The sequence below is a fragment of the Lucilia sericata genome, unplaced genomic scaffold (genome assembly GCF_015586225.1).
Source record: "Lucilia sericata isolate MDLA Ls3-8-SP2 unplaced genomic scaffold, ASM1558622v1 Contig000863F_arrow, whole genome shotgun sequence".
Lineage (NCBI taxonomy): Eukaryota > Metazoa > Arthropoda > Insecta > Diptera > Calliphoridae > Lucilia > Lucilia sericata.
Window position 1 is genome coordinate 5,978 of NW_023994854.1, and position 14,414 is coordinate 20,391.

A 14,414-nucleotide genomic window follows, 5' to 3' on the forward strand; every position below is an offset into this window, starting at 1 on the left:
ATTACGAATATCTTAAACACGTACTAATAAAAACAAAAGAATCACTATTAAAAAAAGATTAACTGAGAAAAACTTAATTAAAAAGAAATGTAATAAACAGGAAAATTGAGATGCCAAGTTATATGATAGTAATAATGACAAGACAGTTAATATAAAAAGATTTGAATATCAAGTTCCTTTAGAACAATAATTCACATTTCCGCTGCTTAGAGAGCATTATAAGGCTGACGTCAGTATTGTGTTTAGAAATTTAGCTTAAAGCTAAATTCTATGATTCAAAGTCTTTGTATTCTATGACAATTTATTTCCATTTGATTTATTTCTCTTTCTATAAAGAAGCACTAAATCCCCCTTCATATTTAACTTTCATTCCTTTTATGGTCTTTAAATCATTGACAATCTCTTGGTGCCTTAAATTTTTTTTCAACATTATTTTAAAACTGGGTTAAATCTTTGCAAAAACACAAATGGTGGGATTTTTTCTTTAAACTTTTTCAATTGGTTTACTTTTTTTCTGTTCAACCACTTCATCATTATGTTAAGTCTTTAAGCAAAATTAAGTTTTAACTTTAGCATTAAACAAAAAAAAGAAACAACTGGCTAATTAATTCATTCTTTTGAATTAATTCCATGTATTATTGTATGTATAACAACTTGTTTTAAGAATAATACGCTTAGAAACTGAAAACAAAATGACTCATATAAATGAAGTAGTAGTATAAGAAGACATTGGGGTCATAAATCTTGGGGACTTAAATAAATCAAAAAAACATATTGTAAATTGTTTTTTATAATAAGATTAATTATTAACGGAAAATAAATAAATAAATTTAATTAAAGAATTAAACAGCGTGAATTGATTAATTTAAACGTTCAAATGAAAATAGACTAGACTATAGACTAGACTATAGACTAGACTATAGACTAGACTATAGACTAGACTATAGACTAGACTATAGACTAGACTATAGACTAGACTATAGACTAGACTATAGACTAGACTATAGACTAGACTATAGACTAGACTATAGACTAGACTATAGACTAGACTATAGACTAGACTATAGACTAGACTATAGACTAGACTATAGACTAGACTATAGACTAGACTATAGACTAGACTATAGACTAGACTATAGACTAGACTATAGACTAGACTATAGACCTAGACTATAGACTAGACTATAGACTAGACTATAGACTAGACTATAGACTAGACTATAGACTAGACTATAGACTAGACTATAGACTAGACTATAGACTAGACTATAGACTAGACTATAGACTAGACTATAGACTAGACTATAGACTAGACTATAGTAGACTAGACTAGACTATAGACTAGACTATAGACTAGACTATAGAGACTAGACTATAGAGACTAGACTATAGAGACTAGACTATAGAGACTAGACTATAGAGACTAGACTATAGAGATAGACTAGACTATAGACTAGACTATAGACTAGACTATAGACTAGACTATAGACTAGACTATAGACTAGACTATAGACTAGACTATAGACTAGACTATAGACTAGACTATAGACTAGACTATAGACTAGACTATAGACTAGACTATAGACTAGACTATAGACTAGACTATAGACTAGACTATAGACTAGACTATAGACTAGACTATAGACTAGACTATAGACTAGACTATAGACTAGACTATAGGACTAGACTATAGACTAGACTATAGACTAGACTATAGACTAGACTATAGACTAGACTATAGACTAGACTATAGACTAGACTATAGACTAGACTATAGACTAGACTATAGACTAGACTATAGACTAGACTATAGACTAGACTATAGACTAGACTATAGACTAGACTATAGACTAGACTATAGACTAGACTATAGACTAGACTATAGACTAGACTATAGACTAGACTATAGACTAGACTATAGACTAGACTATAGACTAGACTATAGACTATAGACTAGACTATAGACTAGACTATAGACTAGACTATAGACTAGACTATAGACTAGACTATACTAGACTAGACTATAGACTAGACTACAGACTAGACTATAGACTAGACTATAGAATAGACTATAGACTAGACTGTAGACTAGACTATAGACTAGACTATAGACTAGACTATAGACTAGACTATAGAATAGACTATAGACTAGACTATAGACTAGACTATAGACTAGACTATAGACTAGACTATAGACTAGACTATAGACTAGACTATAGACTAGACTATAGACTAGACTATAGACTAGACTATAGACTAGACTATAGACTAGACTATAGACTAGACTATAGACTAGACTATAGACTAGACTATAGACTAGACTATAGACTAGACTATAGACTAGACTATAGACTAGACTATAGACTAGACTATAGACTAGACTATTGACTAGACTATAGACTAGACTATAGACTAGACTATAGACTAGACTATAGACTAGATTATAGACTTGATTGTAGACTACACTGTAGACTATACTATAGAATAGCCTATAGGCTAGACCATAAACTAAACTAAGACTATACTATAGAATAAACTAACAGTAATTAACAGTACTGTACCTATTTTGTTTAATATCTGAAAACTATTTTTTTTTCTTAATTGTATGTTAATTTTGCTTAAGGCAATTTTTCCATTTTCAAAACATTTTTCAATAATTTATTTAAAATAATCTGCCAGTTTGAAAAAAAAATCAATTTTAATTATAAGATTTAAGTGGTTAATTTTATTTGTTCTCTAATTTACACAAAATAATTTATTGTTTTGGGATTTTTGTTTCTGTGTGCATAACAATTTTGTTGTTTTTGCGTTGTTTTGTTTAAGCTACTATTAATAAATATTGTTTTATACAAATCATTGAACATATTCCTTATTAAGTTGAAGTTAAATTTAACAAGTTATTGACTCAATATAATTGACATTCAGAGAGGTGGTTAAATAAAAATTTAAATGATTTTATTTTTTTCTAAATGAGGTGATAATCATATTTTATGTGACTTAATTTTTTCAGAAATGTTTTATAAATGTTTTTGGATTTTTTTCAGTATAATTTTTGGGTTATTGATTTTTTTACGTTAAATTTGTTTAATTAACTAATTGCAATAAATTAAGAAATAATGGGCTTGTGAATAAGTTAAAGTGAAATTTGACATAAATATTTGTTTTTAGTGGGAGTGTGGGGTTGGTAGAAGGTTTTAAAACATTTAAATTGTTTATACAGGTATATTATTATTGGGTCAACGTCGTCAATCTTAATGGTTTGGATGGAAATTAAAAGTTCATATTAAATATTAAAAAGTTTTTGAAACTTAATCTTTTAATAGGAATTTATTTCAAGGTTAATACAAAGTCAATCACATTCAAGAGGTTATAAACATGCAAATCCTTTTGGAAGACTTAAAATAAACGAGAGTAGTCTTGACTTCTAGTGTATAGTCTTGACTGAAGTCTAGTTGCAGTCCTGTCTATAGTCTAGTCTATAGTATAGTGTATAGTCTAGTCTATAGTATAGTCTATAGTCTAGTCTATAGTCTAGTCTATAGTCTATAGTCTAGTCTATAGTCTAGTCTATAGTCTAGTCTACAGTTTAGTCTATAGTCTAGTCTATAGTCTAGTCTATAGTCTAGTCTATAGTCTACTCTATAGTCTAGTCTATAGTCTAGTATATATAGTCTAGTCTATAGTCTAGTCTATAGTCTAGTCTATAGTCTAGTCTATAGTCTAGTCTATAGTCTAGTCTATAGTCTAGTCTATAGTCTAGTCTATAGTCTAGTCTATAGTCTAGTCTATAGTCTAGTCTATAGTATAGTCTATAGTCTAGACTATAGTCTAGTCTATAGTCTAGTCTATAGTCTAGTCTAGTCTATAGTCTAGTCTATAGTCTAGTCTATAGTCTAGGTCTATAGTCTAGGTCTATAGTCTAGTCTATAGTCTAGTCTATAGTCTAGTCTATAGTCTAGTCTATAGTCTAGTCTATAGTCTAGTCTATAGTCTAATCTATAGTCTAGTCTATAGTCTGGTCTATAGTCTAGTCTTTAGTCTAGTCTATAGTCTAGTCTATAGTCTAGTCTATAGTCTAGTCTATAGTCTAGTCTATAGTCTAGTCTATAGTCTAGTCTATAGTCTAGTCTATAGTCTAGTCTATAGTCTAGTCTATAGTCTAGTCTATAGTCTAGTCTATAGTCTATTCTAAAGTCTAGTCTATAGTCTAGTCTATAGTCTAGTCTATAGTCTAGTCTATAGTCTAGTCTATAGTCTAGTCTATAGTCTAGTCTATAGTCTAGTCTATAGTCTAGTCTATAGTCTAGTCTATAGTCTAGTCTATAGTCTAGTCTATAGTCTAGTCTATAGTCTAGTCTATAGTCTAGTCTATAGTCTAGTCTAGTCAATAGTCTAGTCTATAGTCTAGTCTAGTCTATAGTCTAGTCTATAGTCTAGTCTATAGTCTAGTCTAGTCTATAGTCTAGTCTATAGTCTAGTCTATAGTCTAGTCTATAGTCTAGTCTATAGTCTAGTCTATAGTCTAGTCTATAGTCTAGTCTATAGTCTAGTCTATAGTCTAGTTATAGTCTAGTCTAGTCTATAGTCTAGTCTATAGTCTAGTCTATAGTCTAGTCTATAGTCTAGTTATAGTCTAGTCTATAGTCTAGTCTATAGTCTAGTCTATAGTCTAGTCTATAGTCTAGTCTATAGTCTAGTCTATAGTCTAGTCTATAGTCTAGTCTATAGTCTAGTCTATAGTCTAGTCTATAGTCTAGTCTATAGTATAGTCTATAGTCTAGTCTATAGTCTAGTCTATAGTCTAGTCTATAGTCTAGTCTATAGTCTAGTCTATAGTCTAGTCTATAGTCTAGTCTATAGTCTAGTCTATAGTCTAGTCTATAGTCTAGTCTATAGTCTAGTCTATAGTCTAGTCTATAGTCTAGTCTATAGTCTAGTCTATAGTCTAGTCTATAGTCTAGTCTATTGTCTAGTCTATAGTCTAGTCTTGTCTATTGTTCTCTCTATCCCACTGAAGTCCTCCTCAAAGATCAAACTCTGTGTAAATTCATCTTTAGCAACATATTTTAAATTGACGTCCAATAAATCAATTAGATAATTTAAAAGCCAAAATGATAAAATTATCGTAATTTTCAAATCAATTTATATAAAATTAAAAAAGATTTATTAAATTGTTTATGGTTATTTATAGAAATAAAAAACCAACATTGTTGTCTAAACATTTAATTACTTTTTTTTTTTTGTATGATATTAAAATTTAATAATTAAATAACACATTTTTAAAGCTTGACTTTGACTTCCTACAGTATTTTAAGCAAAAAGATCAGTTAGCAAAAAAAAACTAAAAAAAGATCATTAACAAATTTTAAGGTGGAGGCATGATAAGGGGATACAATTTCATAGTGTTTATGTTTGTTTTTTAAAGTTGTCTATTGGTGAAGTTTGTTGACATCTTCCGTAGTTATAAATTAACGCAAAAACATTAACAAAATATTTGCTTACAATAAAAAAACTATTAATTTATAAAAAAAAAACTCCTCCTGTAAATAAACAATATTTCGCAGCATCTTCATGAACAAAGTCATGGCAACTGTTGTCAGTTATTGTTGCCAACCACTGATCATGATTATCATGTTTGTGTGTGTGTGTGTACGCTAGTGATGCCAACCATTTTACATACATTGTTTACCACTTTTCAATGTTATTTGGAAATTTATTGACAAAAGTCAAAAGGTTTAAGTTAGAAATAAAATATAGCACGATTTTTGTGAGAACTTGAACTTGAAGTCATTTAAAGTTAATTAAATATGCATATGATTTTTATTTTTGTTTATTTGTTTTGTGGTGGGATTTTGTAAATAATATAAACATTTTCTTAATTTAAATAATTATTTATAAATGTGTTTACAAATTTTTAAAATTTTCCCAAATAATAATTAAAATTGTATATAGTTAACACATATATATTTAAGTAATTATCGAGTTAATAATTTATAGTGGAAAATCAGATGATCAGTTCTCATTAATCGCTCAACTTATCATGTCAGATAATCAAGAGATCTTTATGAATTCGTCTTAGATTAAGCTTATGGAATATGCTCCAGATTAAATACAGTCTAGTTTTAACTAAGACCGAAGCTTTGATTAGAAACTTTGCAAGATTTTCGCAAAATGATGGCGAGTTTACTAACTTCTTAAACTATGTCAACATTGAGATATTTCTCGGATATCGATTAACTAAGTTCCCTTCATGTAGTTCGAGTTTAAAGATATCACATTTTACGATCGTTATTGTAAAATATCACATTCGAAAAACTGCAAAACGGTCTTCTCTTTACATAACTGATCCTCTATTTCATAAAAACCGGAGTAATTGCTTCAAAACATGTCCCTTCTAAAATATAATTGAATTTGTATGTAAGGATGGACATTAACTTCTTAGAAGAAGTCGGAGCCTTCCCCCACTACTCTTACAATCGAGATCTGATATAGATTGCTGACCCTGTATAACAAAAGTACAATTTTTCAGTGATTCTGATATATAAAGCACGTATTGCACTGATCAGGTTAAGTTTAAAGCTGCAACTTAAGAAATCTACACAATGCAGTTTTATCTGGAATCCCAACTGAAATAACTCTGTAATCGAGGTAGACATTAACTTTTCCTTAGCAGGCTGATGTCTGCGAAAAGATCAGATGTTTATGTTAGCGATAAAAGCAGATCAGTTGATTCTAAAGTTTTTCCTAAGTCCGGCGCATGAGAACGGATCTTTGTCTTTGACTTTTTGTTCATTTCTGGATTAGTTCACATATTAAACTATCTAAAAGTCTAACCCTGTTCATTTAAACAGTGGATTTTTTTTAATTGTATTGATCATTTTGCTAATTGTTATTTTAGTTAATAGATTAATTAGTTGCCTAAAAAAATATTACAAAAAACACAATTTTCACATCGCCATACAAAACAATTAATCATTAAGATATAAATAATATATATAGAAACCTATTGTTATATGACAAATTAACTCTTCGAAGAATTGCAAATGAAATCATTGACGAAATTTTCAATAGCAAATCGATAAAGCTCTTGGCAAAACATTTGAACAGACTTTTGTAATTACACCATTAAGTGGGTGATTTTTAAATGTGTAGCTTCGGGGCAGACAATTTGTCATTGAGATGTGGAAGTTGTTAACTTAAAGATAACGATTTTGAAATCAAACACAGTGGATCTATTGGACTACTTATAGACTAGACTTTAGACTATAGAGTAGACTATAGGCAAAATTAAAGACTAGATATAGTTTATACTACAGACTAGACTATATAGAGTAGTCTACAGGCCATACTATACAGTGATCTATATTCCAGACTATAGAGTAGTCTATAGGCCAGACTAAAGAGTAGTCTATAAGCCAGACTATAGAGTAGTCTATAGGCCAGACTAAAGAGTAGTCTATAAGCCAGACTATAGAGTAGTCTATAGGCCAGACTATAGAGTAGTTTATAGACCAAACTATAGAGTATAGGACAGACTATAGAGTAGTCTATAGTCCAGACTATAGAGTAGTTTATAGTCCAGACTAAAAAGTGGTCTATAGGCCAGACTAAAGAGTAGTCTATAGGCCAGACTATAGAGTAGTCTATAGGCCAGACTATAGAGTATTCTAAAGGCCAGACCATAGAGTAGTCCATAGGCCAGACTATAGAGTATTCTAAAGGCCAGACCATCGAGTAGTCCATAGGCCGGACTATAGAGTAGTCTAAAGGCCAGACTATAAAGTTGTTTACAGACTAGACTATAGAGTAGTCTATAGGCTAGACTATAGAGTAGTCTATAGGCTAGACTATAGAGTAGTCTATAGGCTAGACTATAGAGTAGTCTATAGGCCGGACTATAGAGTAGACTACAGGCCAGACTATAGAGTAGTTTATAAACCAGACTATAGAGTAGTCTATAGGCTAGACTATAGAGTCTAAAGGCTAGACTATAGAGTCTATAGGCTAGACTATAGAGTAGTCTATAGGCTAGACTATAGAGTCTAAAGGCTAGACTATAGAGTCTATAGGCTAGACTATAGAGTAGTCTATAGGCCGGACTATAGAGTAGTCTGTAGGCCAGACTATATAGTAGTCTATAGGCCAGACTATAAAAAAGTCCATAGCTCACACAATTGAGTAGTGTAAAGGCCAAACTATAGAGTTGTTTACAGACTAAACTATAGAGTAGTCAACAGGCCAGACTATAGAGTAGTCTATAGGCCAGACTATAGAGTAGTCTATAGGCCAGACTATAGAGTAGTCTATAGGCCAGACTATAGAGTAGTTCGTAGGATAGACTATGGAGTAGTCTATAGTATAGACTATATCGTAGTATATAGTCCAGACTATAGAGCAGTCTATAGGCCAGACTATAGAGTAGTCTATAGTCCATGCTATGGAGTAGTATATAAGCCAGACTATAGAGTAGTCTAAAGTTCAGGCTATAGGACAGACTATAGTGTAGTCTATAGATTCACAGATGCTATCCAGAGTAGTAGTATCTTAAATGGGTGACCTTGGCTTTATCTGATTTCTTTCATTTTATGTTTTTTACTGTTAAATGTTCTTTGTTTTAAAAACTGTTTATAGCTTTATAATAAATGTTTAATATGTTTTTTATACTTCGGGTTTACAAGGGTTAAACTATTTTCCTCTTTTTCTAGTTACTTCTTTGTGTGTCTCTTCTTCTGTCTTCTTCTTCTTCTCTCCTTCTCTCTTATACAATTCTTGTAGTTCACAACCCCACTTACATGTAACTACAGAAACAACAACAACAAAAAAACTACACAACCCACACACTAAAACTGCATGCAAGATAACTTGAACAAAAAACAAAAATCCATTCAATTTCAGACTCACTTGATTCAACATTTCCATTAGATTTACAACCGCCCATCTTTGAGGCAACAGCATCGGAAACCTCATCCTCACAGCCGAACGGAGACAGCAAGAACAGCAACGATGCCACCACAATCGATAGTTATGGTAATCCTATTGAAAGCCTACAACCCATAGAAACACCGGATGGTCGCAAGGTTGTAAGCGCTCAAGGTCTACAGTTTGAAATACCGAATTATGCTTCGGGCATAACAGAACTTAAGAAGCCTTCTGATGATTTACTGCCACCATTTGTTGGTGAGTTTAGCAATGTTAATGATAGAACTACAACAACAACAAGAACAGCAAATAGTATAGATGATGTGGGACTTGAAAACATTAAACAGTCTGGTATTAAGCGTTTTAATAGCCAGGCTGGTGACGACAACGACAAAAGCCTACAGCAGCAAGAAAATCTTTTGAGATTTAAAAGGCAGCTTCAAGAAACTACCACTACTACCACAGACACTAATAATAATAATAATAATATTAACCACTACTACAATAGTTTAAACACCAACACTAAACCACCACAAGACGAGGTTTTTCAAGCACCAACAGACAGTTTTAAACATAATGTTGCGAACACGATGACCCAGACCATGACCCCCACGACCAATACTAACCTTAAACAAATGGACCTTGAAGTCACCAACACCAATACACCACCATCATCTAAAGTAGCGAATAGTTTAAGTCTTAATTTAGTTGATATGTCTTTCACCAACACCACCGCCATAGATTCATCATACACATCTTCATCTTCAGTTTCACCTTTGCCTTATAAAACTTCTTTTCAGTCACCATCTTCTAGAACTAAGCTTTCAGCACACTATACCCCTATAAGTAATGGTAACTTTAATTATCCCAATGTACCCACTGATACGTCCATTATCGATCGTATTGTTTCTAAATATAAAAATCCCCTTCCTACCTTAGATCCCATTGTCGTTGCACTACCAAATGAATCCACAAATCCAGGTTCATCTTCTTCAACGGCTGCCGTAAAGACCACCAGCGTTCATGTGGAAAGTGTGCCCCTAGTGGAAGTCAAAACAAATCCAACTTATACCAAGAACGCCTACTTTAAGGGCTTACCCGATTACATATTGGAACTCAACGATCCTGATATTGGAGGACCAGTCGCTTATGAACCGGCCGAGGATAATCGTGGTTTGAAAGTTATAGCTTGGGATTTATTGCCACCTTTGGAGGCTGATCCCAACGACAAATCTATTAGTCATAGTAATAAAGTCAGCATAACAACAACTGGTCACAATTTGGCATCTAGTCATATAACTACTACTCACAGTTCACCTCAAATAGGCTCAAGATTTTCAGCAGAGACTACAACCAAACCAAATTATACACAAAGTAGAGGATCTTATTATAGCACTACCTCTTTAACGCCCAGAACTACCACCACAAGACGTACCACAACCTCGACCACCACCACAACACCCAGAACTACCACTACTCCCAGAACTACTACTACACCCAGAACAACCACGCGCCGAAGCACCACCCCTAGAACTACGACACCCAGAACTACTACCGCACAACCAGATTCTTCGGAATTCTTTAAACTAGCAGCAGGAGATTCATATACCCTACCACCCTGGCTGGCCGACATAGATGATCCCGAACTAGATGTGGCAGTGGCTTTTGAAGTACCCGAAGATATCAATGAATACAATCACACCTTATCAAAGGACATATTGCCACCTTTAGAACCTTATACAGATTTGAATAATCTTCACTTGACACCGCCACCTCATTTCAAAAATAGCCATACAACAACTCCTAGAACCACCACCACCAGAAGAACTACCACTACTACTACCACCACCACCCGAAAACCTACTATATCCACCAATCAACCTCATTGGATAAGAGCCAAGGCAACATCGGCTAAACCCACTATAGCTACATTTAACAATCAATTCACTAGTCTTAGTCCATCCATAACATCAAATAATTTTGCACAACGCACTGCGAGCACTACCACAACCTCCACCACCACAACAACAGTCAAGCCTAGAACTACTATAAACTACTATAACCGACAACTTTCCACAACTACTCCTCCAACAACAGATAAAATCGGCAGCAGCAGTGAGGAACAAGGTAAAAAACAAAAGAATCCCTTCTTACCCTCTGGATTTGATGATGGCAAATATAAACCTCAAGCTAATGGAAGAAGAACTACTACCCACTACAACACCGGCTCCCGTAATAGTCGAGCCCAATCCTTTCGAGCCTACCATACCACCATGGCTTAGAGATTTCGATTATCCCGATCTAGCAGCTGGAGTACCCTTTGTCTATGATCCCAATGAAGATGAAAGTCCGGTGGACAAAAACATCTTGCCTCCCTCGAAAACCGAAGAAACTAACAAGCCCTCATTCATAACGAATCCCTCCTCTAGCTCTCCCTTTTTAAATTCCCAAACGCCTCAAGGTTTCACAAATAAATTCACTTCTTCCGCTACTTCCCTAACTTCTTCTTCTTCTATCCCATCAATTGTAACAATTCCACTCCCATCCACACAAACCAATCAAGATGATAGTACGTTTTCGCGACCACCACTCGTGTTCGTACCACCACCAACTGCCTCAGCGGAGGGCAACGTTGATGTAGCTAAGAAAACCTCATCCACATTTAACAAAAATTTTGCAGCACCCTTTGAATCCGCGGGTCCGGCCACCACCACGACCGCAACAGTTACCAGCTCTAAGAAGTCACCACCCCTAAGTGCTGATCGTGAATCATTCCCGCCCTTCAACAATGCCATTACTGGCTCCACCACTTTGCCCAGTAAGACAACCTTTTCGAAGAGCGAAGATGGCAAAGTTATTACCAATAATATCTTCTTGAGTGGTAGTATTGGTTCGACATCGGCCAAACCATTTGGTACCAGTCAAACTGAGAAAAGTAAGTCTTGAAAAATTAAATATTTGTTATAAATCGGTCAAGGTGAAATGCTTTATATTATATAGTGGTCTTTAGATAGTACTACAGACTAGACTATAGACTAGACTATAGACTAGAATATAGACTAGACTAGACTATAGACTAGACTAGACTATAGACTAGACTATAGACTAGACTATAGACTAGACTATAGACTAGACTAGACTATAGACTAGACTATAGACTAGACTATAGACTAGACTATAGACTAGACTATAGACTAGACTATAGACTAGACTATAGACTAGACTATAGACTAGACTATAGACTAGACTATAGACTAGACTATAGACTAGACTATAGACTAGACTATAGACTAGACTAGACTATAGACTCGACTATAGACTAGACTATAGACTAGACTATAGACTAAACTATAGACTAGACTATAGACTAGACTATAGACTAGACTATAGACTAGACTATAGACTAGACTATAGACTAGACTATAGACTAGACTATAGACTAGACTATAGACTAGACTATAGACTAGACTATAGACTAGACTATAGACTAGACTATAGACTAGACTATAGACTAGACTATAGACTAGACTATAGACTAGACTATAGACTAGACTATAGACTAGACTATAGACTAGACTATAGACTAGACTATAGACTACTATAGACTAGACTATAGACTAGACTATAGACTAGACTATAGACTAGACTATAGACTATAGACTAGCTATAGACTAGACTATAGACTAGACTATAGACTAGACTATAGACTAGACTATAGACTAGACTATAGACTAGACTATAGACTAGACTATAGACTAGACTATAGACTAGACTATAGACTAGACTATAGACTAGACTATAGACTAGACTATAGACTAGACTATAGACTAGACTATAGACTAGACTATAGACTAGACTATAGACTAGACTATAGACTAGACTATAGACTAGACTATAGACTAGACTATAGACTAGACTATAGACTAGACTATAGACTAGACTATAGACTAGACTATAGACTAGACTATAGACTAGACTATAGACTAGACTATAGACTAGACTATAGACTAGACTATAGACTAGACTATAGACTAGACTATAGACTAGACTATAGACTAGACTATAGACTAGATTAGACTAGATTATAGACTAGACTATAGACTAGACTATAGACTAGACTATAGACTAGACTATAGACTAGACTATAGACTAGACTATAGACTAGACTATAGACTAGACTATAGACTAGACTATAGACTAGACTATAGACTAGACTATAGACTAGACTATAGACTAGACTATAGACTAGATTATAGACTAGACTATAGACTAGACTATAGACTAGACTATAGACTAGACTATAGACTAGACTATAGACTAGACTATAGACTATACTATAGACTAGACAAATTCTAGTTTTTAAGCCCCTTTTGTTGACCAAACTTATCTCTATTATTCTTCCATTCATTTTATTTCAAAACCTACGATTCAGATACTTTTACCAGCCAATCATTCACGGGCTCTTCGTTCACCAAATCCACCACTGCCTCTTCCGTATTCAAACAAATCGGTACAACTTCATCAGCAGCCTCTGGATTTGTTACATCAGGTGGCTCAACCTTTGGTTCAACTGCCAGCAGTGATGGCGCTAAATATACCGGACGTTTTGGCGGTCCCCCTGGCGTTTTGGCCCCACAAAGTAATGGCTTCACTACCTCCAGCACAACCGTAACAAAATCATATAAACAGCCCTCATTTACCACTTTTGGAGTAACTAGCTCTCCCGGTTTTGCAACCGTCAAGAAAGACAAATTCACCGGTAGCTTTGGTGGACCACCAGGGGTATTGAAGCCCTATGATAATGTTAAGAATCGTTAAAAAATAATACTTTTAAAGAGAGGAAGCAAGAAATATTATTAGTTTTAGTTAAATTATTTATAACAACACTGAACAAAATTTAAAAGAAACTGGACAATAATTAATAAACATAAGTTTAAATTGTTTATTTTCTTTACAAAAATATTTGTTAATTTGAACTTTGAATAACGAATACTCATCTAAATTTTATATGTATGTATATGTATTGTATATTATAACACACAATAATTTATTGTTTTTTTATACATTTTTTGTCAAGAAAAAATATAAAATAAATTAAACCTTAAAGCGATTATCCCTAATTTTGTACCATAAATATTATAAGTTAAACATATTAAAAAAATAATGGCTTTATTTGGTTATTTCTTTTTTTTTTATTTAATAATTTGCTAATAAAATTTAAATGACAAAAAAATTTAAAAGAATAAAACAAAAACTTGAATTTTTCTTTTAGATTCTTGGGGCGATGTCGCCACAAGTAGAAATTTATTTTGCTTGATTGTTGACAATTCAGTTAGAGTTTGAACATCATGGTTAATTTCGATTGACATGCAAACTATGTATAGGTAATGTTATTATTTACTGTCTAAATACACTGACAAAAGGGTTGAGTATAAAAGGGGGATAGATTTAAACACAGAAGAACTATTTGCATTCTTTTAGTAATTTCGATCTGT

General features: G+C 33.3%; 1 protein-coding gene across 1 annotated transcript; it reads left to right on the top strand.

Moving 5' to 3' along the window:
- Positions 1–8,861: 8,861 nt before the first annotated feature.
- On the top strand, positions 8,862–14,173 carry LOC119608648 (mucin-5AC; the record flags this gene model as incomplete). The annotated part of the gene is given in 4 exon segments (XM_037963146.1): positions 8,862–9,177; positions 9,859–11,131; positions 11,133–11,854; positions 13,352–14,173. Coding segments are annotated over 4 exon segments (2,697 nt in total), but the record flags the coding sequence as incomplete, so codon positions are not given.
- Positions 14,174–14,414: the final 241 nt, after the last annotated feature.